The sequence below is a fragment of the Dama dama genome, chromosome 32, assembly GCF_033118175.1.
Source record: "Dama dama isolate Ldn47 chromosome 32, ASM3311817v1, whole genome shotgun sequence".
NCBI classification, from domain to species: Eukaryota; Metazoa; Chordata; class Mammalia; order Artiodactyla; family Cervidae; genus Dama; species Dama dama.
Genome location: NC_083712.1, coordinates 7,912,788 through 7,935,522, shown reverse-complemented (window position 1 = coordinate 7,935,522; position 22,735 = coordinate 7,912,788). Strand labels below are relative to the sequence as shown.

The 22,735-nt window shown below is 36.1% G+C and overlaps 1 protein-coding gene and 2 pseudogenes across 1 annotated transcript; all 3 read left to right on the top strand.

Annotated features, from left to right (window-relative positions):
* The first annotated feature begins 1,802 nt into the window (after positions 1 to 1,802).
* LOC133050376 (olfactory receptor 4C12-like) lies at positions 1,803 to 4,681 on the top strand (annotated as a pseudogene).
* Positions 4,682 to 14,386: 9,705 nt separating this feature from the next.
* On the top strand, positions 14,387 to 15,316 carry LOC133050597 (olfactory receptor 4A47-like). The gene has a single exon (XM_061134865.1). The coding sequence runs from the start codon at positions 14,387 to 14,389 to the stop codon at positions 15,314 to 15,316; it is 930 nt and encodes a 309-aa protein (XP_060990848.1).
* Positions 15,317 to 19,173: 3,857 nt separating this feature from the next.
* On the top strand, positions 19,174 to 20,120 carry LOC133050375 (olfactory receptor 4A47-like; annotated as a pseudogene).
* Positions 20,121 to 22,735: the final 2,615 nt, after the last annotated feature.

Below are 22,735 nucleotides of genomic sequence, written 5' to 3'. Positions count from 1 at the left end.
TGTTTGTTTAATTCTTGAAACAATGAAGACGAGGAAAACAGGCTGAGAAAGCTTGAGTAACTCATTTCAAGGTAAAACTGACAACACAGCTTAGGTTAGAGATTGGGTCTGTGCTTACCTAACAGCCACATGGCTTTAACTAAGCTGTCTTTATTCATATTTCAGTGAATCACCTATAACTGGTTTTCAGTTGCTTAATGAATTTGAGCTCTTCTTCTTATGTAATTTCCAGCTAATTATTAATGATAGTGAAAGCATGTGGTATGCTTGAAGAGTGTTTCAAAAAGTACAGTTGAATGGAATTGGCTCATAACAGGGTGGAATTGCCAATGTACTGGGTAGACTCACAGAGATACTTTCTTCAGTATCCAACAATGATACAGTCTGGCTCAATTCTTAAACCTGTCAATATTCCTAAACTCTCAATTTATTTAATCCAGGCCTTGGATAATATTTTTTTGGCTTCAACTTCAATATCAATTTTTTAAAGAAAACCTTACCTGAGCATTTCACTTCCATCCTACTTGACACACACAGATACATACTTGACACACACAAATACACACACACACACACACTTTTCTACTCTCTATCTCTCTTTTTTAATATTTGAATTCTTGCATCATGAATTGCATCATGATGGCAGGAATATTATTGAGGCTTTGGAAGCAGATTTGTATATACATTTCAGTTCTGCCACTACTCACTTTTGATCTTGGGTAAATTATCTAAACTCATAGAGCTCATTTGTAAAGTGGGATAATAATAGGACCCACCAAAATGTGTACCTCACATAGTGTATTTAATATAGTCTCACCTTTAGCACTCGATAGTTTGCTGCTATCATTTTTATTATTGAATAAAACTGCCTGGTTCATTTTAGATATTCCATAAACATTTACTGAAAAAAAAATGAAATGAAGATTCCAAGTTCTGACTGTAGCCTGGTGATCCCATTCCTACAGATGAATTCTAACCCTTGTCAGAGATATCATTCTCTGGTCAGAGGAACCATAGAGGGAAGGGAAAGGCATTTGGTTGTCATTTTGGCAAAGTCTCCCCAAGTTAATTACTCTTCCCTTGAGAAAATAACAGAGGTGAGTCACCCACTTGAATAAAATTAGTGTCTCTATATTGCAAGAATTGAAGGATTTGAGAAGAAGTGCGAAGGTTTTTTGGTGAGTGAAGCACAAAGGCAATGATATTCTTTGTGGCTAGCCATGGTGTTTAGTGAAATGATGAGAGATGGCAGGTTGAGTCCCAAGGACCAAAATACCTTACTTTTCATTGAGTGTAGATGATCTGAAAAAAGTTGGAAGAAATGGCTTCTAGAAGTTTCTAACCAAAAGTACTTTTAATCCACTGCTAATTTTTATAATTGGATTTACTTTTTTTTTTAGTGTTAGATATGGCTATTATGTTCTTAGGGCCTAGCAGACCAAAGTGAAGTCGCTCAGTCATGTCTGACTCTTGGCAATTCCATGGACTGTAGCCTGCCAGGCTCCTCCATCCATGGGATTTTCCAGGCAAGAGTACTCGAGTGGGTTGCCGTTTCCTTCTCCAGGGTATCTTCCCGACCCAGGGATTGAACCCAGGTCTCCCGCATTGCATTGCAGGCGGATGCTTTTACTGTCTGAGCTCAAACTTAAAATATTATAAACATCTATGAGTTCCAAAGAAATAGAAATGTGCTACAGCTGCTGAAATCTTTCCTCTCTCTCTAAATCCCAAATTCCTTTTAAATACAAAGTGCATGTGTCTTCTGTCTGGGCTAGTTTATTAGCTGAACAAGTCAGGCCAGGATGAGACGTCTTAGACAGGATCTAATGCGAATTGATATGTAAGAGAAGTACAGTTCTCTTTTTAGAAATTTTACTTCAGGGTTTTCTTTTCTGGAAAAACTTTGATTTTTTAAAAAATTTTTTGCAGTAAATTAACATGTTCATGACTCTGATTACACACACCTTGGGTTGAAGAAAACCCTGATGGAATTTCTTTTAAATATTATGGAATCTTCAAAGGACCAAATATTGATAGGTCAGTAGTTTAAAACCCTCAGTACTGAACTGGGCAAAAATAATTTTTTTTCTGATCATTTTGCATGTAAGAACAACTGATGAATTATTTGTCATTATCTTTTGTGTGTTGTTGATCTTAGTGGTTAAGATAAAAAGTTAAATAGTTTGGAATTCAAGTGCAGCACTTGTTGGCTATATTACAAAGCACCTGCTTCAGATGTCTTTCTCAGATCACTCTGCAGATGTCCTTTTTCTTCTCTTTTTCCTCTTCCCTTTTTATCTTTTCCTTTCTTTGTTTTTTCCTTTCACCTTTTCCCTCACCTCTCTTGTCTGTTTCTCTCCACCTTTCCTGTCTCTCTCACTAAATGCTTTATAATACCAAATATTGGGAAAAAAGTAAATACATCATAAGACTACATTCTATGAAGTCTTTTGCTTGTTTTTTAAAGGTTATTTTCCACTTACATTTATTTATTTATGTATTTATTTTTGCTTTGGTCTGTATGTTTTCTTTTCCCTTTTAAAAAAAATATAATTTATTCATTTTAATTGGAGGCTAATTACTTTACAATATTGTGATGGGTTTTGCTATATATCAACATGAATCAGTCACAGGTGTACATTTGTCCTCCCTTCTACGAAGTCTTTATTTGAATAATGAGTTAAGTTTAAAGTTCCTCTTTTCCCAGAAAACTCCACACCCAGTCATAAGGTGAAACTGGAAGGATTAAATTACTTATGTATTGGAATATGGTTTTAGCAAATGAGTTAAAGAAACAAATAATGAAAGGAAAACACACAAAAAGTAAAACAAATAAGCAATAATTAAATCTTTATTTTAAAGATTCTATTAATAGCTTGCTTCAATTTTTAAAATCTGACGACCTTCCTTTTTGACATTTATCCATGTTCTCCTCAACTGGTTAGTTTGCATTTTCAGAATCTTTGCCTTTTGGAGATGTTTAGAGAGAATTTTCAAGTTTTCTTTAGTGATAAATTCATGAAAAGAGTTAAATCATACAACAACAATAATAATGTTTAAAATGTTTTAATCTTTACAGTAACCCTAAACACAGTAATATATAACCCTCCTTTAACAGGTGAAAAAAATTGAGGAAAAGAGGGATTAAATGAATCAATATTATATAGTTAATAAGATGTAAGTCCCAGATTTAAACTAAGGCTTTGGATTTCTAAGTTCCTCTTTCTTTGCTCTTTAATGTATTTCTAACTTTACCTTTCTTCTTTTTTCTCTCCCACTTTCTCTTTTCCTCTTTTTTAGTTTTTTATTTCTGTCTCTCAGTAAATGTTTACTTTTTGACCAGGGGAGGAGAAACAGTTTATGAATAAGACTGCAATTGTAACAATGCATCTTTTTGCCTTCAATGGCACACACTGTTGAGAAAAAGAGATATGAGTGTGAAACAGTGTGACCAGGGCTATAATGGATGTTGACTGCAGCCTCTGAGATCTGGAAGAGGCACCGTTTCTCAGTCTTGAGGAAGTGGAGAAGCTATCAGACAGGCAAGGTAGGAAAAGATATGGCTCATGAGGATCTTATCTTTTGAGTCTTTTTGTTTCTCACTGGTAGACATGCCCAGCCTTTCCAGGAACAGAATTCATACATCTTTGGGTATTTGTGAATGTGCCACCTATGTGGCCACATCATGGATTGACTCTTAAAGCTTGATGTGTTTTCTTCTTCTCTGATTTTAAAGTTACACATTTTTTTTGTCACCAAAAGTTAAAAACAAGTTAGTAAATTATAAAGAACAAAATAAATACCACCTATACTTTCACTTGGACTCAAATTGTGAAGCTTCAGAAATTTCCTTTGCTGTGTTTTTAATTGTCTACTTGGTCACCTTGGCAGGCGACCTGCTCATCATGACCACCATCAGTGCCAGCACAGCCCTAGGATCCCCCATGTACTTCTTCTTGTCTCATTTATCCTTTATAGATGACTGCTGTTCTTCCTCCATGACCCCTAAGATGTTAGTTGACTCCTTTACAGTGAGAAAAACTATATCTTTTAGGGGGTGTATGACTCAGATCTTTGCTGAGCATCTTTTTGGTGCTGCTGGGATTATTGTTCTCATGGCGATGGCCCATGACCGTATGTGGCCATTTGTAAACCCCTGCACTACATGACCATCATGAGCCAGCAAGTGTGTAGCCTTCTTGTGGGAGGGGCCTGGGCTGGAGCCTTTGTCCACACAGCTATTCAGATCCTATTTACAGTCTGGCTGCCCTTCTGTGGCCCTAGTGTCAAAGATCATTCCATATGTGACTGGAACTCTTTGTTGAAACTGGTCTGCATGGAGACTCATTCCCTTGGTCTCTTTGTTACTGCCAACAGTGGGTTCATCTGCCTGTTCCTCCTTTTGATGGTCTCCTATGTGGTCATCTTGTGCTCCCTAAGGACCTATAGCTCGTGGGGAAGATGCAAAGCCTTCTCCATCTGTGTCTCCCACATCACCATGGTCATTCTCTTTTTTGCACCCTGCATATTTGTATATATGCGTCTAGTGATCACCTTTTCCATTGATAAAGCTGTGGCTGTGTTTTATACCATGATAACACCTATGTTAAATCCTTTAATCTACACCCTCAGAAATCCAGAGGTGAAAAATGCTATGAAGAAGCTCTGGATCAAAATGTGATTTCACTTGAGAAATAATCACAGCAGCATAAAATGAGTTTATCTTTTAAATACAAAGATAATATCATTTCTTTGGTTCAGCACCAAGTGAATACCATATGTAAAAGTATGTTGGTATTGGCATATAAATCCTTTGAGTAACATTTCAGGCAGAAAATTATTTATCACTTCCAAATACCCTATTTAGATTTATTTAGTGCCCATTTGATTGTCAAACTTGGGTATACTTTCAGAATTATTCAGAATAGTTATTAAAATGTACATTCTCAGGACACAGCACTAGAGATTCTAATTCAATAGGACTATGGGATTGGCATATCTACATTCTAAATAAATTTTTACAGATGTTTCTAAGTGAGTGATTTATGCATACACTTTGAATGATAGTGCAGTAGATAATATATGCATCCTCAACCAATTAATGGATCACCTGATTAAAGAATCTCCTGAGGATTATCTTTCATAGCATATGTTATGAGAATAATAAAACTTTCAGTTCTTCAAAGATCATGCAATGCATGCTTACTACTTTTGCACTGCAAACCAAGAAATATAGTATTCTGAGAAAATAGACATGTTTTTGGTCTTTATTCTCCTTCTTCTATTTCTATACTTTTTAAATATTTTGCTACTTATGGTGTGTTGTTGTTGTTGTTTTTTTTTTTTCCTCTTTGTGCTTACAAAGGGAAGATCTATCATTTATTCTTGCTAAGTTATTTGGACTATTAAATTTGGACTAAAAATTCATTGTTATTGTAATCTCAACCATTCATATTGAGAACATTGCTTGTAAAAGCAATTTTTCTCTGTGAAAGAGACTTTATGTATCATTTTTATATGCATATTTGGAGGAATGTGTGATAGGGTTTGATATTCTATAATGGTTAAGAGTAGTCTCTGAGTAAGATAGATTTGAGATAAAAATAGAGTATGAGCTTTGGCAAATCACATCTTTCTGAGTTAAAGGAGAATGACAGAAACTTTATCAAGATTAAATAAATAATCCTCATGGATCTTTTATTACTAACAATGTTCCATAGCTATTAGCTCTCACGAATATCATTACTGGAGTCTCTGTAACTATATAGAATCACTCATTAATCTAATGTTTCTGAGCACTAGGAGAGATAATACATGATTTCTCTGCATCTGCTGTGAAGAGCAAGGCTCTGAGCTGACTGCCCTTATAGTATTTCTTGGGGGCCCAATATTCTCGGTCATTACTGGCCACTCTCCTGCTTTTCTGATTTCCATTGGCCTCATGTCCCTTAGACTTTGGGGCTGATCCATTTATAGGTATGATTTCCCATAAACCTCCCTGATTGTAGGACCATACGGTCATTTTATTAACTTGAGATCAGCACAACAGGCAACCAGAACATGACCAGATATTTGTGTAGAGAAGGTAGTATAGTGCAGTGGTAAGACTTGACTCAAGTCAGATTTCCTGAGTTTTCATGTTACTTGGGAAAGTTATTTAATCTTTCTACCTCATACTTTATTTATCTATAACTACAGTAGCTATTGGGAGAAGGCAATGGCAACCAACTCCAGTACTCTTGCCTGGAAAATCCCATGGGCAGAGGAGCCTGGTAGGCTGCAGTCCCTGGGGTCGCGAAGAGTCGGACATGACTGAGTGACTTCACTTTCACTTTTCACTTTCATGCATTGGAGAAGGAAATGGCAACTCACTCCAGTGTTCTTGCCTGGAGAATCCCAGGGATGGGAGGGCCTGATGGGCTGCCATCTATGGGGTCGCACAGAGTTGGACACGACTGAAGTGACTTAGCAGTAGCAGCAGCAGTAACAGTAGCTATAATGCCTATCTCATAATGATATGGGGCCAGTTAAGTGGGTTTACAGATATTAAGTGCTCGAAGAGGTTTCTAGGCCATGGTAAATGTGATAAAAATGTTTTTAAAAGGAAAAAGTTATTGACTGGTTCTGACCTGCCTTCCAGCAAGGCCAGATTTGGGATTGTATCTCTTCTTGAACTAGCAAGAGCATCATTCCTTCCAGATCGGGACCTCCATGGATCTTACCTTGGTTCCTTAGGTGAAAACGATGCTTCCTTATATGAGCAATACTGTGTAGATAACTTTTTCCCTTGAATGAATAGAGCTTGCACTGGATTCTACCTCATTAGTTTATGTAACAGTACATGCATTTCATAAGCTCATGGGATTTTGTTTTAGTCTCAGTTCATATGTGCGATGAAATGGTAGTTCATTTCATAGGTCTATTTCAAGCTTTAGATAAAGACATTGTATGCAAAATATCCATGACAGTGCTTTTCACTCAGTGGGTGCATAACAAATGGCACTATCTTTGCCACTTCCTTCATATCCTCCTCAGTTTCCCATTTATATCTGACTTAAAAAAAAAACACTGTATGATTTACATTTATTTTTCAACTCTATGCGGTTATTTTATTAGGAGGTCATGAGGAACTTTCAAAATTCTAAGAGTAAAACCCCCTAAATTAATGCAAGAAACATGGGATTCACTTTCTAAACAATTCACCTTAAAATGTTAACATCTCCAAAGTTAAAATCAGGTTCAGGAAGATCTCAACATCTGATAAACTTTGTATGACAAAATAGAAATCTGTAGCGCAATAATTAGTGATTGTAGTAAAAGCTACTGTTATTTACTACGATTTGGCTGGTGCTGCAAAAGCAAGTTTTTATTTAATCTCCAAAAAAACTTATGAAAATCGATAGTGTTATTCCTGCTTTCCAGAAGAATTAACTGAAGCTTGGAAAATTTAAATAATTTACGAGAGATCACAATTAGAAAACATCTGCGGTTGGACTTGAACCTATTTAATTTGACTTTAGAACTTGCACTGTTAAAGACTACACTCTATATCATACTAATGACACACATCACACAGCTCATAACACTTTCTAGTGGAGGGAGATAGGCAGTAAGTAAGAAACCTATTAAAAATTGCATTCAGAGTGCAAAGTGCTTAAAAAATTGAAATACCTGATGTGATAGTGACTCAGATGGCAGGGACCACTTTAAATTGTGTGTTCAAGGAAGACACAAGAGCAAGAATTTATAGCATTTGTCTAACAATGTCCAGGATGAGAGACACTGAGGTGAAGGTCATGATTAAAACCACCCAAGAGGAATTTGTCCATGTGGGAAGGGAAGTTTTATCTGACCTGGATGAGTATCATTAACTTCTTTCTAACTCAAAGATCACCAAACAACCTTAAATTTATGATTAATTAAGTTCCACTCAAATCAGGAGGAAGTGAAATAAAACATATGTGCTCAAGCAACCTCCTTCCCTAGAACTTGTGTTCATTTCTCGGCAGGGGTTCTCTTTGATGGACTCTTTAGCGTAGTCAGCAGCATAGATTTCCACATTGCCTCTTTGAGGCTTCTTTTAATTTCTTCAATTTCTGCCATGTAGAAGCATTCATTTAGAAGAGCTGAACTAAACTGCTCAGTAGAAAGAAAGTTATCCCTTTAATCAAATTTACACTGTATGTAATTGGTCTTGGTCTATCAACCTCTGCCCAATTTCAATCCCTCCACTCCCCTCAAACACACATCTCTTTCAGTTCCGTTCCGTCCAGTTGCTCAACCGTGTCCAACTCTTTGCGATCCCATGGACTGCAGCACACTAGGCTTCCTTGTCTACCACCAACTCCCAGGTCTCACTCAAACTCATGTCAATAGAGTCGGTGATGCCATCCAACCATCTCATCTTCTGTCGTACCCTTCTGCTCCTGCCTTCAATCTTTCCCAGCATCAGAGTCTTTTCCAGTGAGTCACTTCTTTGCATTAGGTGGCCAAAGTACTGGAGTTTCAACTTAAGCATTAGTCCTTCCAATGAATATTCACGACTGATTTCCTTTAGGATGGGACTAGTTGGATCTCCTTGCAGTCCAATGGACTCTCAAGAGTCTTATCCAACACCATAGTTCAAAAGCATCAATTCTTCAGCACTTAGCCTTCTTTATAGTCCAACTCTCACATCTGTTCATGACTACTGGAAAAAACCATAGCCTTGAGTAGACGGACCTTTGCTGGCAAAGTAATGTCTCTGCTTTTTAATATGCATCTCTTTGAACTTATTCTATATCATTCTTTACCTTGTTCACTAGCTCCAGCTGCAATGGCTTTGCTTTTGCCCGTGAACCTTTGAACTAAATCTCTTTATTCCCACAATTCTCTTCCTCTAGATCTCCATCTGGTTGGATCATGGTCCCTACTCAGATTGCAGTTCACCCGTCTCCTTCTTAGAAGTATTCTACAGCCCCCAAAATAAAATCATTGTCTGTCTCCTGATTTACTCTCCATCACATCACTTTATTACATTTTCTCTATAGAATCTTCATCATCTGATTGGTTAGTGTAATTATTATCTCTCTCTTCTAATTAGTATGTAAACTCCATGTAGTAGAGGTATTGGCTATTGTACTCACTACTGCATTTCCAGTGCATAGAATAGGCTTGGAACCTAGTAAATACTTACTAAATATTTTCCAAATAGAAAGCTGCCACTTCCAGTTTACCCCTTTTGAAAGTAAATACGGGACTTCGCTGATGGTACAGTGGAGAAGAATCTGCCTTCCAATGCGGAGGACATGGGTTTGATCCCAGGTCTGGGAAGGTGCCAGAATGCTGTGGAGCAACTTAGCTCTTGTGCCACAACTACTGAGCCTGTGCTCTAGAGCCTGCAAGCCTCCCCAACTGATCTCCCATGCTGCAAACACGTCGCGTCAGTCGTGTCCGACTCTGTGTGACCCCCATAGACAGCAGCCCACCAGGCTCCTCCACCCCTGGGATTCTCCAGGCAAAAATACTGGAGTGGGTTGCCATTTCCTTCTCCAATGCATAAAAGTGAAAAGTGAAAGTGAAGTCGCTCAGTCGTGTCTGACTCTTCAAGACCCCATGGACTGTAGCCTACCAGACACCTCTGTCCATGGGATTTTCCAGGCAAGAGTACTGGAGTGGGTTGCCATGGCTTTCTTTACATCAATAGTTCATAGAATAAAACCTGGCAAAAAAAATAGCTGTTATTTTTTTTTTAATAATGAATGATTATATATCTATTACAACTACATTGTAGATAAGATTTTTCACCTATTCAAACTCACACTTATATGGAAATAAGTTGATTAAATCAAAGAAAAAATAGTCTTGCTATGGCAAAGTAGAGAAAGTGTCAAACTCATTTTCACTGGGACAAAATGACAGGGCTGATATTTTATTTTCAGCTGGCAATATTTCCATAATGGTTCTCAGACTGTTTTTTTTTATTGTTGTTGTTGTTGTTCTTGTTCTTGTTACATATTCCTTACCCTAGTTATGTGATGTGATTGGCTTAACAGATTTTTTTTTAATATGTACATGTTCTTTTAAGATTTGGTGGAAAATCCCATTGAATTTAATTAAAAAACCATCAATTTTGGATACATTCCAATTGCAGGATTCCATGATTAACATCATGAGAATGTACAAAATCATCACGACATTTGTTTGTATTAAGTAGACAATGCTGTCCTCTTAAGAGCTAATGTAATGATTTCAGGAGATGCTTTAGTAGGCTTAAACTATGATGTAAAAAAAGACACAAGAATGCCATCTCCAAAGCTAAAGTATAACTGTTTGGCCATACCAATACAATAGAATGAGACTAGTTAAACATCTGAATGGTAGTTATTCTTTATTGATATTACTAGAGACGAATGGATAAGATAGAAATTTCCCTGGTAAAATAGCTACTGTTACCTTCATACATAGACACAGGATGACATAGGATTTTTTTTGTGTGTTTTTGTGAAAATTTTCTAATGGGAAACTTTTAGGTTTTCTTCTACTATGATTCTTTTGAAATGGAGCTACAACGTAGGTAACAATTTTCTGAAATACTTGGAAGATCATGGAGAAAATGGACAGACATAGGCATATGAAATCAAATATGCTTTCAAAAAATAATACAGTTTTTTGTCCTCAGTGAGTTAAGCAGATGGCCCAAAGACTTCCAGGTCTTCATGAGTAAGTCAAAAATTCTTCAAATTGTGAGCAAGTTTACAAAAGGTAAGACTTTAATAGTTAATGGTGGAAACCAGGCTTTGCATTTGTATAAATTTCTGCATTACAGTACATAGGAAATCATGACTCTAGTTTCTAAGAACTGTATTAAAAAAAAAAAACACACAAGCTGACCATAGAGAAAATTAAATAAATCAAACTTAGATAAATCAAAATTCCAGGTCTGTCACTTAAAATCAGGTAACTTTGGGAAAGTTAATTTGAAATTCTGAGCCTCAGCTTTTTCTTTTTCTTTTTTTTTAAACTATAAATTGAAGATTTTTTTGTCATTGTGAACATAAAATGTGATGCTTTAAATATAATTATATACATTTATATGTATATATATGGGCTTCCCCAATGGTTCAATGGTAAAGAATCTACCTGCAATGCAGGAGACACAGGAGACACGGGTTCAATCCCTGGATCAGGAAGATTCCCTGGAGAAGGGCATGGCAACCCACTCCAGTATTCTTGCCTGGAGAAGCCCATGAACAGAGGAACCTGACAGGTTACAGTCCATAGAGTCACAAAGAGTTGGACACAACTAAAGTGACTGAGCCCATGTATATAATTCTTCATAACAAGTGAAAATTTTTATATTCTTCTAATCATGTTATTTCTTTTCATTAAGATATTTTGGTCTATATTAATGTAAATAATTGAATAAAAATATTTGTTTTCTCACCATCTTTTACATTTCAGAGGGATATAAACTTGCTGATATGCTTAAATTGAATTTCTGATATATTGTAAAAAAACAAATAAAAACAAAAAAAAAACAATGAAGACTGATTGTCTATGTTGGTTCAAGAACTCTGCTACTTACATATATGTAGCCCACTGGATACTTAGAAAAATTCAGTTAACTATCTATCAAAATCTCATTTTACAAATATGAAAAGTATGACCCAGAGTGGTGATTGACACTTATTTAAAGTATTACACCTAGATTTATAAAAGTATATTTTCAGTTCAGTTCAGTTGCTCAGTCATGTCTGACTCTGTGTAACCCCACGGACCGCAGCACGCCAAGCCTCCCTGTCCATCACCAACTCCCGGAGTTTACCCAAACTCATGTCCATTGAGTCAGTGATCACATCCAACCACCCCTTCCTCTGTCAGCCCCTTCTCCTCCCGTCCTCAATCTTTCCCAGCATCAGGGTCTTTTCAAATGAGTCAGTTCTTCACATTAGGTGGCCAAATATGGGAGTTTCAGCTTCAAAATCAGTCCTTCCAATGAATAATCCAGACTGATTTCCTTTAGGATGGACTGCTTTGGATCTCCTTGCAGTCTAATGGACTCTCAAGAGTCTTCTCCAACACCACAGTTCAAAAGCATAAATTCTTTGGTGTTCAAGTTTCTTTATAGTCAAACTCTCACATCCATACATGACTACTGGAAAAATCATAGCTTTGACTAGACGGACCTTTGTTGGCAAAGTAATGTCTCTGCTTTTTAATAAAGTATATTTTACTGGTTTTGAAATAGGTTTCATGATAAAAAATGATATATATTTTCTAAAAGAAGACTTAAAGACATTTGAGTTACACATATTAATGATGAAGTTTATGTAAAACCCAGTTTCATAAGGCTTTTGGTTTTCATGTCATATAAACTAGGTCACTGGAGTAGAAAAGGACATTTATAATCAAATCTAATAGTTTGCTAAATGGAAACCTCAAGGAATGTTCACTATCACTGAGTAACAAGTGGAACAAGATTAGAACGTGGCTGGTTAAGACTTCTATGACAATTGTCACAAAAAGGTTAAAAAATTAAATGAAGTCAGAAACCATCTTTTAAATTCAAGAAGTATCCTTATTTGGAAATGAAGGAGAGTTTAATGAAAAGATGCTTCCACAGTCACACTACTATTTTTGTCCTCTGATAGTATCACTCCTGGTATATTCCCTGACCATTAATTAATTCGTAGACACTTTGAGAAAGCTCTGAGTTTACGTTATCTGAAAAAATGTGACACAATGTAAAGTAACTGGTAAATATTAGTAAATTGTATAAATAAGATTAAACTTACAATATATTGTTCTTCAGTATGTCCCATCATTTTAGAGGTAAAATGTTTCCAATCTCTGAAATTACATTCTACAAAAGAATAAATGGAACTATAGAGATGGAAAAGCACTTTGCCTATTTGAGGGCTATCCTGTAATTAATAGATGCTTACTCCTTGAAAGGAAAGTTATGACCAACCTAGATAGCATGTTAAAAAGCAGAGACATTACTTTGCCAACAAAGGCCAGTCTCGTTAAGGCTATGGTTTTTCCAGTAGTCATATACATGACTAAAAATGCAGAGATGTATTTACATGTATTTACATATACATGTAAAAAAAGCTGAGGGCCGAACAATGATGCTTTTGAACTGTGGTGTTGGAGAAGACCCTTGAGGGTCCCTTGGACTGCAAGGAGATCCAACCAGTACATCCTAAAGGAGATCAGCCCTGATGTTCATTTGAAGGACTAATGTTGAAGCTGAAACTCCAATACTTTGGCCACCTGATGCAAAGAGCTGACTCATTGGAAAAGACCCTGATGCTGGGAAAGATTGTGGGCAGACAGAGAAGGAGACAGAGGATGAGACAGCTGGATGGCATCACCGACTCGATGAACATGAGTTTGAGTCAACTCCGGGAGTTGGTGATGGACAGGGAGGCCTGGCGTGCTGCAATTCATGGGGTTGGACACGACTGAGCCACTGAACTGAACTGAACTGAAGAGCTAATACAGTGACCTTTAATCTTTATATTCAATTTTTTTCTACTGACTGAATATGTAGATTATCTTAAGTGAATCTTCAGTATTATGGTTTTGTGACTTTAAACATATTGCATCTTTTCATGTTATTCCCTGCTATCCTCTTCTGTTTACCGTCTTCTTTAAAATCAGGCAAAGCATTGCTTCCTCTGGGAAGAATTTCCTGGTATCAATTTGATTTAGGTTTTCCTTAGCACAACAGGAATATATTTATAATTAAATTGGTTATAAATTATATAATCCAATCTTCATGTATTAAATCATTGAGAGTATGGAAACAATCTTATTCAATATGGTAATCCTAATTTCTGTGATAGGATGTTTGATACCAAGAGCTGCTCCACAGGCATCTTTTAAAAAACCTTTTATTTTATTCTGGAGTATAGTTAATTAACAATGTTGTATTAGTTTCAAGTGTACAACAATGTGATTTACTTGTATTTATACATGCATTTATTATTTTTCAAATTCTTTTCCCATATTGGTTGATATATAATATCAAGCAGAGTTCTCTGCGCTATAGAGTAGGTCCATTCACTTTTGACTGAATGAACAAAGACAATGTCAAGCTTTGTTCTGTTGCTTAGTCACTAAGTTGTGTCCAACTCTTTTATGATCCCATGCTCTGTAGCTCACCTGGCTTCTCTGCATGGGAATTCCCAGGCAAGAATACTGGAGTGGGTTGCTGTTTCCTTCTCCAGGGATCTTCCTGACAGAGGGATTTAACCTGCATCTCTGCATTGGCTGGCAGATTCTTTACCACTGAGCTACATGAGAAGCCATATTTAGCTTATAATAGTTAAAAATATTTTTCCTTGTTTTATAGGTAAACTATTTCTAATATGTGAAATCAGTACCTATAAAAGAATAGATGGGATCAAGGAACAATGTGACTTACTTTGTCCTTTTGAGCCTCACACAGAAGCCAAAGGAGCAGAAAGTCCTTTCTTTTATGTTCTTGCTCTTCTACATTTTGACCATGGTGGGCAACCTGCTCATTGTTGTGACCGTCACTGTCAGTAAGACTTTAAACACACCCATGTACTTTTTTCTTGCTAGCTTATCATTCATGGATGCCATTTATTCTTCAGCCATTACCCCAAAATTGATTTCCGATCTGTTCTTTGGGGAAAATACCATATCTTTCAAATTTTGTATGGCTCAACTCTTTATAGAGCACCTTTTCGGTGGATCTGAAGTCTTTCTTCTGTTGGTGATGGCCTATGACCGCTATGTGGCCATATGTAAGCCCTTGCATTATTTGGTGATCATGAGGCAGAGGATGTGTACTGCGCTGCTGGTGGTGTCCTGGGTTGGAGGTTTTCTGCACTCAGTTATTCAACTTGGCACTGTTTATGGGCTCCCATTCTGTGGCCCCAATGTCATCGATCACTTTCTCTGTGACATGTACCCTTTACTGAAACTCGTATGTACTGACACCTATGTCACTGGCATCTTAGTTGTGGCCAATGGAGGACTGATCTGCACTATTGTATTTCTGCTCTTACTCGTCTCCTATGGAGTCATCCTGCACTCTCTGAAGAACCTGAGTCAGGAAGGGAAGCGGAAAGCCCTCCAGACCTGTGGCTCCCACATCACTGTGGTTTTCTGCTTCTTTGTCCCCTGTATTTTCATGTATGCAAGACCCGCTAAGACCTTTCCCTTTGACAAATCATTGAGTGTGTTTTACACAGTCATAACCCCCATGCTGAACCCATTAATCTACAGTCTGAGAAACTCAGAGATGACTAATGCTATGAAGAAACTCTGGAGAAGAAACATCATATCTTGTAGAAAATAAGTTTGACATTCACCATGAAGAGGTTCATACAACTTCAGGGCCCATCTCCTTAGAAATCAACAGCTTGTTAAAATGGATTCACCTACCCCATTCGTTTAAAGCATTTTTATAATTATAATAATTAACTGTATAATTGGGTTACTAAGATGCCTTTCTGGTAAAATGTCAGCTCTGTACATAGCATTTTGGTTATCCCTTTGCCTAGTAAGGGTGATATGTATAAGGAGGAAGCTGATAAAAATATATAATAAATAAAATGTTTACAATTTCAATGATTTTAATCAATTTATTTATCTTTAAAGTTATTTTCTGAGACTTAGTTTTATTTTTTAGTGATATTCTCTTCATTTTGTCCATTGTTTTTATTTTATTAGTGAAAATATTTAATTATATACATTTTCCTATGTATTCAATTTCAGTTGCATTACATGTGAAATTTTCTGTGACAATTTTAATGTAAAAGGAAAGCATAATAATAATCGATAAAGTTTGAAACCACATGAAATGGTGCAAGTGAAAAATACCTTCTTTCAAAATAGTTCAAAACAAGGCAAGGAGAGAATGATAAATTTGAATGAATTAAGAGATTCTGTTCAATAAAAACACCTGGAAGAAAGCAAAAAGGCAAGTTACAAACTGAATTGATATTCATAGGAAGTGTTCATATACAGCTGGAATGATTTGTTCCTTGAAAGCTTAGTAAAATGACCTGTAAAACCAAACCAAACCTCCTATCCATCCTTTTCAGTGTTTCCTAGTGTTCTTCCCCAGAGTAGTCACAAGTCTGTTTCTTAAGATTATTCAAGTATTAATTTTTACAAATACAAGCATATTTATCTATGATTTTGTGTACAAATGTCTGAAGCAAATATTTACATTTTATTATTAAACACAGTGAGGATCTTTCAATAACAGTCTGTATAGATCTAACTCATTCTCAGTTAGTCTTATAATATGTGATTTTCCCTTATAACATTCCTGAATTAGTGTATCCAGTACTTTTCATGTCATTTCACATCTTTTCCTATGATGTGTAATTCTGCAATAAATATGTAACTTCTTGATTATGTATTCTTAGAAATGTTAGTTTCCAGAAGTAGAGATTTTAGATCACAGGGAATATGTATTTAAAATGTTGATATTCATAGTTATTTTCAAAATGATTCATGAGGTTATACCTACACTTCTGCCCACAGTCTGAGAATATCTCCTGTTTACCTTAACAACCAGTGATCAGTTTTGGGGATATGACAATATGGTTCATTAAAGAATTTATAATTCATTTGTGTACTTTAATTGAAATTCTTTAAATATAATTGCTTTAGGCATCTTTTCACATGTTTAAGTTTTATGTATTTATCTTTGAATTGTCTACTAATATTTTTGATTATTTTCTTTTTCATACTTACTTCTATGAGTAAGTATATATTAAGGAAATAATCTTTTCAAAAAAATTATCTATGTACTTAATTTTCTGGCCTGTTATTTGATTTTGAGTTTCTTTTACTATTCAGAATTCTTTCTTGGCTATGTAGATTTTTTTTTGGTTATTTACTTGGTCAGATTTATGAATATTTTATGTGATTTTGTTTCATCATTAAAAGCTTTGCTCATTTCTCCCTAAACATAATATTATTCCATATTTTTTAGACATTAATATTTTAGCACTTTTGTGGTTTTATATTTTATATGAAATGTTCTATCCATCAGGTATTTATTTTGATACATACAGAGTTAAATAAGAATTGTATTTTATTGTTTTCTAAATGAACTTTTTTTGGTAGCTGCATAATTATCTTTTACCACTGATATGAAATCCTAACTTTACTGTATTCTAAAATTCCACATCTGTGTGGATGCAATTCTGGACTTTATTTTGTTCCACTGATTTCTTCAGTCATGAACTATTTAATGCAAGGTATAACTGCAGTTCATCTATAGAACATTTTGAAATCCAATCAGCCCAGAACTTCTTCATTACTCTTCTTTTTCAGAATTATGTCTGTTCTTGCATATATATGTTGTCAAATTAGCTTTATAATAAAGGCCCAGCCACAAAAATTTATGTTTCAATTTTTGACTTACAAAGAATAGTTTAGGAAAAGTTTATATCTTTAGAGATTTGAGAACTCCTGTCCATGAAGAGGATAGGTGTTTTCATTGTCTTTTTTATCCTCTTTGTTAGTGCTTTACATATTCTATGTTTTTAAATCCCTTATAGATAGCTGCTGTTCTTACTTCCTGACCTCTTAAGTGCTAGCTGACATTATTGCTGCAAGAAAAACCATCTCCTTTAGGAAGTTCATGACTTAAAACTTTGCTGACCATCAATTGATGTGGCTGAGATCATTCTACAGATGGGTCTGGCCTACGACTACTATGCGTCCATCTGTACTACCTCACTATCATGTTTATATAGGTGTGGCCACATATAGGAGTCACCCAGGTTAGAAGATTTATTCATGTAACACTGCGGATCCTCTTTACAGTCTGGCTGCTATTTTTTGCCCCAGTGACATAGAATTCATGTGTTAACATGACTCTGTCAAAAGTCGTTTACATGAATACTTACACATTTTATTACTGCTAACTAAGAATTTATCTGCCTGTTAAATGTAATGCCTTTTGATGAACTCACATGTTGTGATCCTATACACTTTGAAATCTCACAGAATGGTAAGTGCAACACCCTCTCCATATGAGTCTCTCGCATCTCTCTGGTTATTTTATTCTTTGTGCCCTGCATATTTGTGTATATGCCTCAGATCCTTTTCAATCAATGTCTATATTTTATACTATGCTAACTCTTACCTTATATTCTTTATCCCACATCCTCAGAAATACAGAGGTAAAAATAACTGTGAAGTTCTGAGTCAAAAGATGACTTCAGAAGGGAAGCAATGAACACAGAAAATAATTTTAACTGTTTATCATATAAGGGATAAAGTTATTTTGTGCTGTTTTCATAATTTCCCCTCTGAAGTCATTTTTTGATTCAGAATTTCTTCACAACACTGCTTACCTTTGCATTTCTGAAGGTGTAGAATAAAGAGTTGGATTTCCCTGATGGTCCAGTGGCTAAGACTTGCACTCCCAATGCAGGGTGCCAGGTTTAATTCCTGGTCAGGAAGCTAAATCCCACATACAGCAACTAAGGGTTCCCATGCTGCAACTAAAGACCCCACATGCCACAACTAATACCTGGTGCAGTCAAATAAATATATATATATATTTAAAATGTTTTATTTTATATTGGAGTATAGCTGATTAACAGCATTGGACAGCAAAGGGACTCAGCCATGCATATACATGTATCCATTCTCTCCCAAACTCCCCTCCCATCCAGATTGCCACATAACACTGAGCAGAATTCCCTGCACTACACAGTAAAATAAACAAACTATATATTTAAAAATTGGTGAAGTATTAAAGATAATTTCTGTTTTTTAGGACCAAGAGAACACTGTTTGTCAGAGGAATACTGATGTTGGCATTCGGAAATCTGAAGAGAGGCCCTAATAGGAACTCATCATTACAAAAATATTCATTTTAGATGCACTTATCACCTATTTGTTGGTCAAATGTTGGAGTACTGTCAGAACAAGTTTGGTTTCTTGTTAAAATGCAGTTGTTCACTGTCCATGAAATTTCAAAACAAAATAAAGCATTTGGGGAAAATAGGAAACATTCTTATCTGACTTTGTGATCCTAATGTCAGGTTTAACACATTGAATGAATAAAATATGTTAAGCTTATAATCCATGTAAAGGTGTTTTTAAGTTTTTTATTTGATTTATAGTTAAAGTGTTTCTCATATCTGAAGTCAGCACCTATAAGGAATAGGTGGAACCAAGGAAATGGAACCAAGAAGCAATGTGACTCACTTTGTCCTCCTGGGCCTCACTCAGAAGCCAAAGGAGCAGAAAGTCCTTTTTGTTATGTTCTTGTTCTTCTACATTTTGACCATGGTGGGCAACATGCTTATTGTGGTGACTGTAACATTTAGTAAGACCCTGAATTTACTGATGTACTTTTTTCTTACCAGCTTATCATTGATGGATGTCATTTATTCCTCATCTATGTCTCCCAAACTGATTTCAAGCTTGTTTGTAGGGAAAAATACCATATCCTTCCAATCTTGTATGACTCAGCTCTTTGCAGAGCGTTTCTTTGGTGGGTTGGAGGTCTTCCTTCTGCTGGTGGTGGCCTATGACTGCTACGTGACCATCTGTAAGCCCTTGCATTATTTGGTGATCATGAGACATAGGGTGTGTGTTGTGCTGCTGGTGGTGTCCTGGGTTGGAGGTTTTCTGCACTCAGTAATTCGACTTAGCACTATTTTTGGGCTCTCATTCTGTGGCCCCAATATCATTGATCATTTTTTCTGTGACATGTGCCTGCTATTGAAACTGGTCTGTACTGACACTATGTCATTGGCCTCTTAGTAGCAGCAAATGGAGGGCTGATCTACACTATTGTGTTTCTGTTCTTACTCATCTCCTATGGAGTCATCCTGCACTCTCTGGAGAACTTGAGTCAGGAAGGGAGGCGGAAAGCCTTCCAGACCTGTGGTTCCCACATCACTGTGGTTGTCTGTTTTTTTGTTCCTTGCATTTTCATGTATGGGAGACCTGCTAAGACCTTCCTTATTGACAAATCATTAAGTGTGTTTTATACAGTCATAACGCCCATGCTGAATCCATTCATCTACACTCTGAGAAACTCAGAGATGACAAATGCCATGAATAAGCTTTGGAGAAGGAACATGGTATTTTATGGCAAAAAATGCATTCATCCACCATGAAGGGGGTCATTTGACACCAGAGACCACTTCCTTGGCCTTCAGTAGCTTTCTCAAATCTGATGTTGATTTATTTTTCTTTATTTATAACTATAATGTAAAAATTATAATATAACTATGCAACTGTGCTGTTAATAACATGGATAGTTCTTCTCCATGGTAGAATGTAAGGTCTGTAATATTTTGCTTATCACTGTACCTAGAAAGATGTAAGGCTGATACTGAAGGAGCCAATATCATGCAACAGATTAGTGAAGAACATTTTATATAGTTACATTGATTTTTAATCAATTTATGCATTTATTTTTAAAATTTTTTCCAGACAGTATTTATTTTTAGTTAGATTCTTGTCTTTTAAGTTATTCTTTTTATTATGCTATTTAAAGTATTTAATGCTATATACTCTGTGTTCTTTATAAAATTTCAGTTGCATTATACACAAAACTTTTCATGTAACCCTAATTTTTTTAAACAATTGAAGTGAAATAGATAATAATAAATAGTAAAAATGCAAATCATATACAATGGGAGAAAGTGTATACATTTCCTATTATCTCTCAGTATATTTTCTAGTCCACTTCTGCAGGAACACTCCTGCAGAATATCCATAAATAAATGGATATTTATTGATATCCATCTGGTAATAACCTATGTAAAAGCAGAATATCCATAAACAAATGGATATTTATTGATATCCATCTGGTAATAACCTATGTAAAAGCAATTGTATTTAAATACATGTATTTTTTTTCTGTGTGGTAAACTTTGCTTTTTTAGTAACATCTACAAAGTATTTTCCTAGCAGTCCATTTAGACCTAATCCTTAATTTTTCTCATACTACATCATACTCCTTTATAGAGACATGCTGAAATTAATGCTTCCATTCTTTTTCATGTTCCTAAACTTTTTCTATGAAAAGTAATTTTGCAATAAATATATATTTTTGAATGTATACAACTATGAGCTCTTGGAAGTGAAATTGTTGATATATGTGTTGTGTTTGAATCAATGCTCAGGTAATACATGCATTTAAAATATTGATGGTCATAGCTATTGCCATCTTTAAAGTTGTACAAGCAGCTACACTCCTGTCCACAGTCTGTGAAAATATTTTTGTCCACATTCTCAAAATCAGTCCTAGTAAACACTGATGGCATATGATAATCAGATTAAATTTACTTTAAATTTGGTTTTATAATTTACCTCAAATCCTTTTGATATAATTGGATTTGGACGTATTTTCACTTGTTTGATATAATATGTATATTTTTCCCTAGAATTGTCTGTTAATCTCTTTTATCTATTCATTCAATTGTTGATTCTTTCCATGCTGATTTTTATGAAATAATTCTCTAATAAAGAAACAACACTTTTTACTATCATACACATAATTGATATCTTTCTGGCTAGTCCCCAAACAAGGTGTCCTGGAGCTGGTGTCATTTTGCTGGTTGGTAGAATGGTCAGGTCAGGGTGTCCTGGGTGGTGCTGGCCTGCTGGTGAATGGGCTGGGATTGACTGGCCTGGCATCAGGGCCACGGGCTGGTGAGTGGGGCTTTGGCCCAGTAGGTCCTGGGGCTGATGCTTGCCCATTTGTGGGTGAGACCAGGACCTGGGACTAAGGCTAGCCCACTGGTGGTAGAGCCGAGTCCCAGGGTCCCTGGCTGTGGGGCCAGGGGCCCCAGAACTTGTGTTGTCTGAGTGGTTGCTGGTCCCAGAGTGTTCTGGACCACTGTCCTTGTTACTTCCCAGGGTTCTTGACCTCCCTAATCAATAGAAATTGATAAGAGATCAGACAAGAAATTCAGGCAAAGCTTTATTGGGGTCCCTGCTACAGCAGGGGGTAGTAAGAACAAGCAACTCCTAGCTGGTATTGTGTGCAGGGGGCATACACAATACCCTACTTTTCTCTAGACTCTCTGCTTTTTGCTCCAAGTTCTTCAAATGTGGTGTGTGTTCATGCCAAGTCTCTCCAGCCAAGTCGGACTCTTTGAGGCCCCGTGGACTATTGCTCACCAGAATCTTCTGTCCATGGGATTCTCCAGGGAAGAATACTGGAGTGGATTGCCATGGATCCTCCTCCAGGGGATCTTCCCAATCCAGAAGCTGAACCCATGTTTCCTGAGTCTCCTGCATTGCAGGCAGATTCTTTACCACTGAGCCACCAGGAAAGCCCCTATTACCTTAGTTCTTAAATTTATTTTAAAATTTGTGGTCAAATATATGTAACAAAAATTTTAATTTTAACCATTTAAAAATTCACCCTGTTATGCAAACAATACCACTGTCTATCTGCAGAACATTTCCAGCTTCCCAAACTGAAATTCCACAGCCGTTAAATAAAATTTCCCATTTCCACTCAGTGAGCCCCAGGCAATCACCATTCTAATTTCTGTCTGTGAAACTGACTACTTTAAGTGCCTCATGTAAAGTGGAATCATTTATTTTTTTGATTGCCTTTTTTCACTCAGTGTAATATCCTTTCCCCATTAAATGCTGTTGACACCCTTATTGAATATTATCTAAACACATATAAAAGGTTTATTGCTAGACTCTCTTAATTCCATTAATTTGTTGTCTGTCTTTATTCCAAAACTGGTGGTGTGACTACCGCTGC

Coding starts and splice junctions, on each gene's coding strand:
- LOC133050597 (XM_061134865.1), top strand. CDS start 14,387: ATGGGATCAAGGAACAATGTGACTTACTTTGTCCTTTTGAGCCTCACA.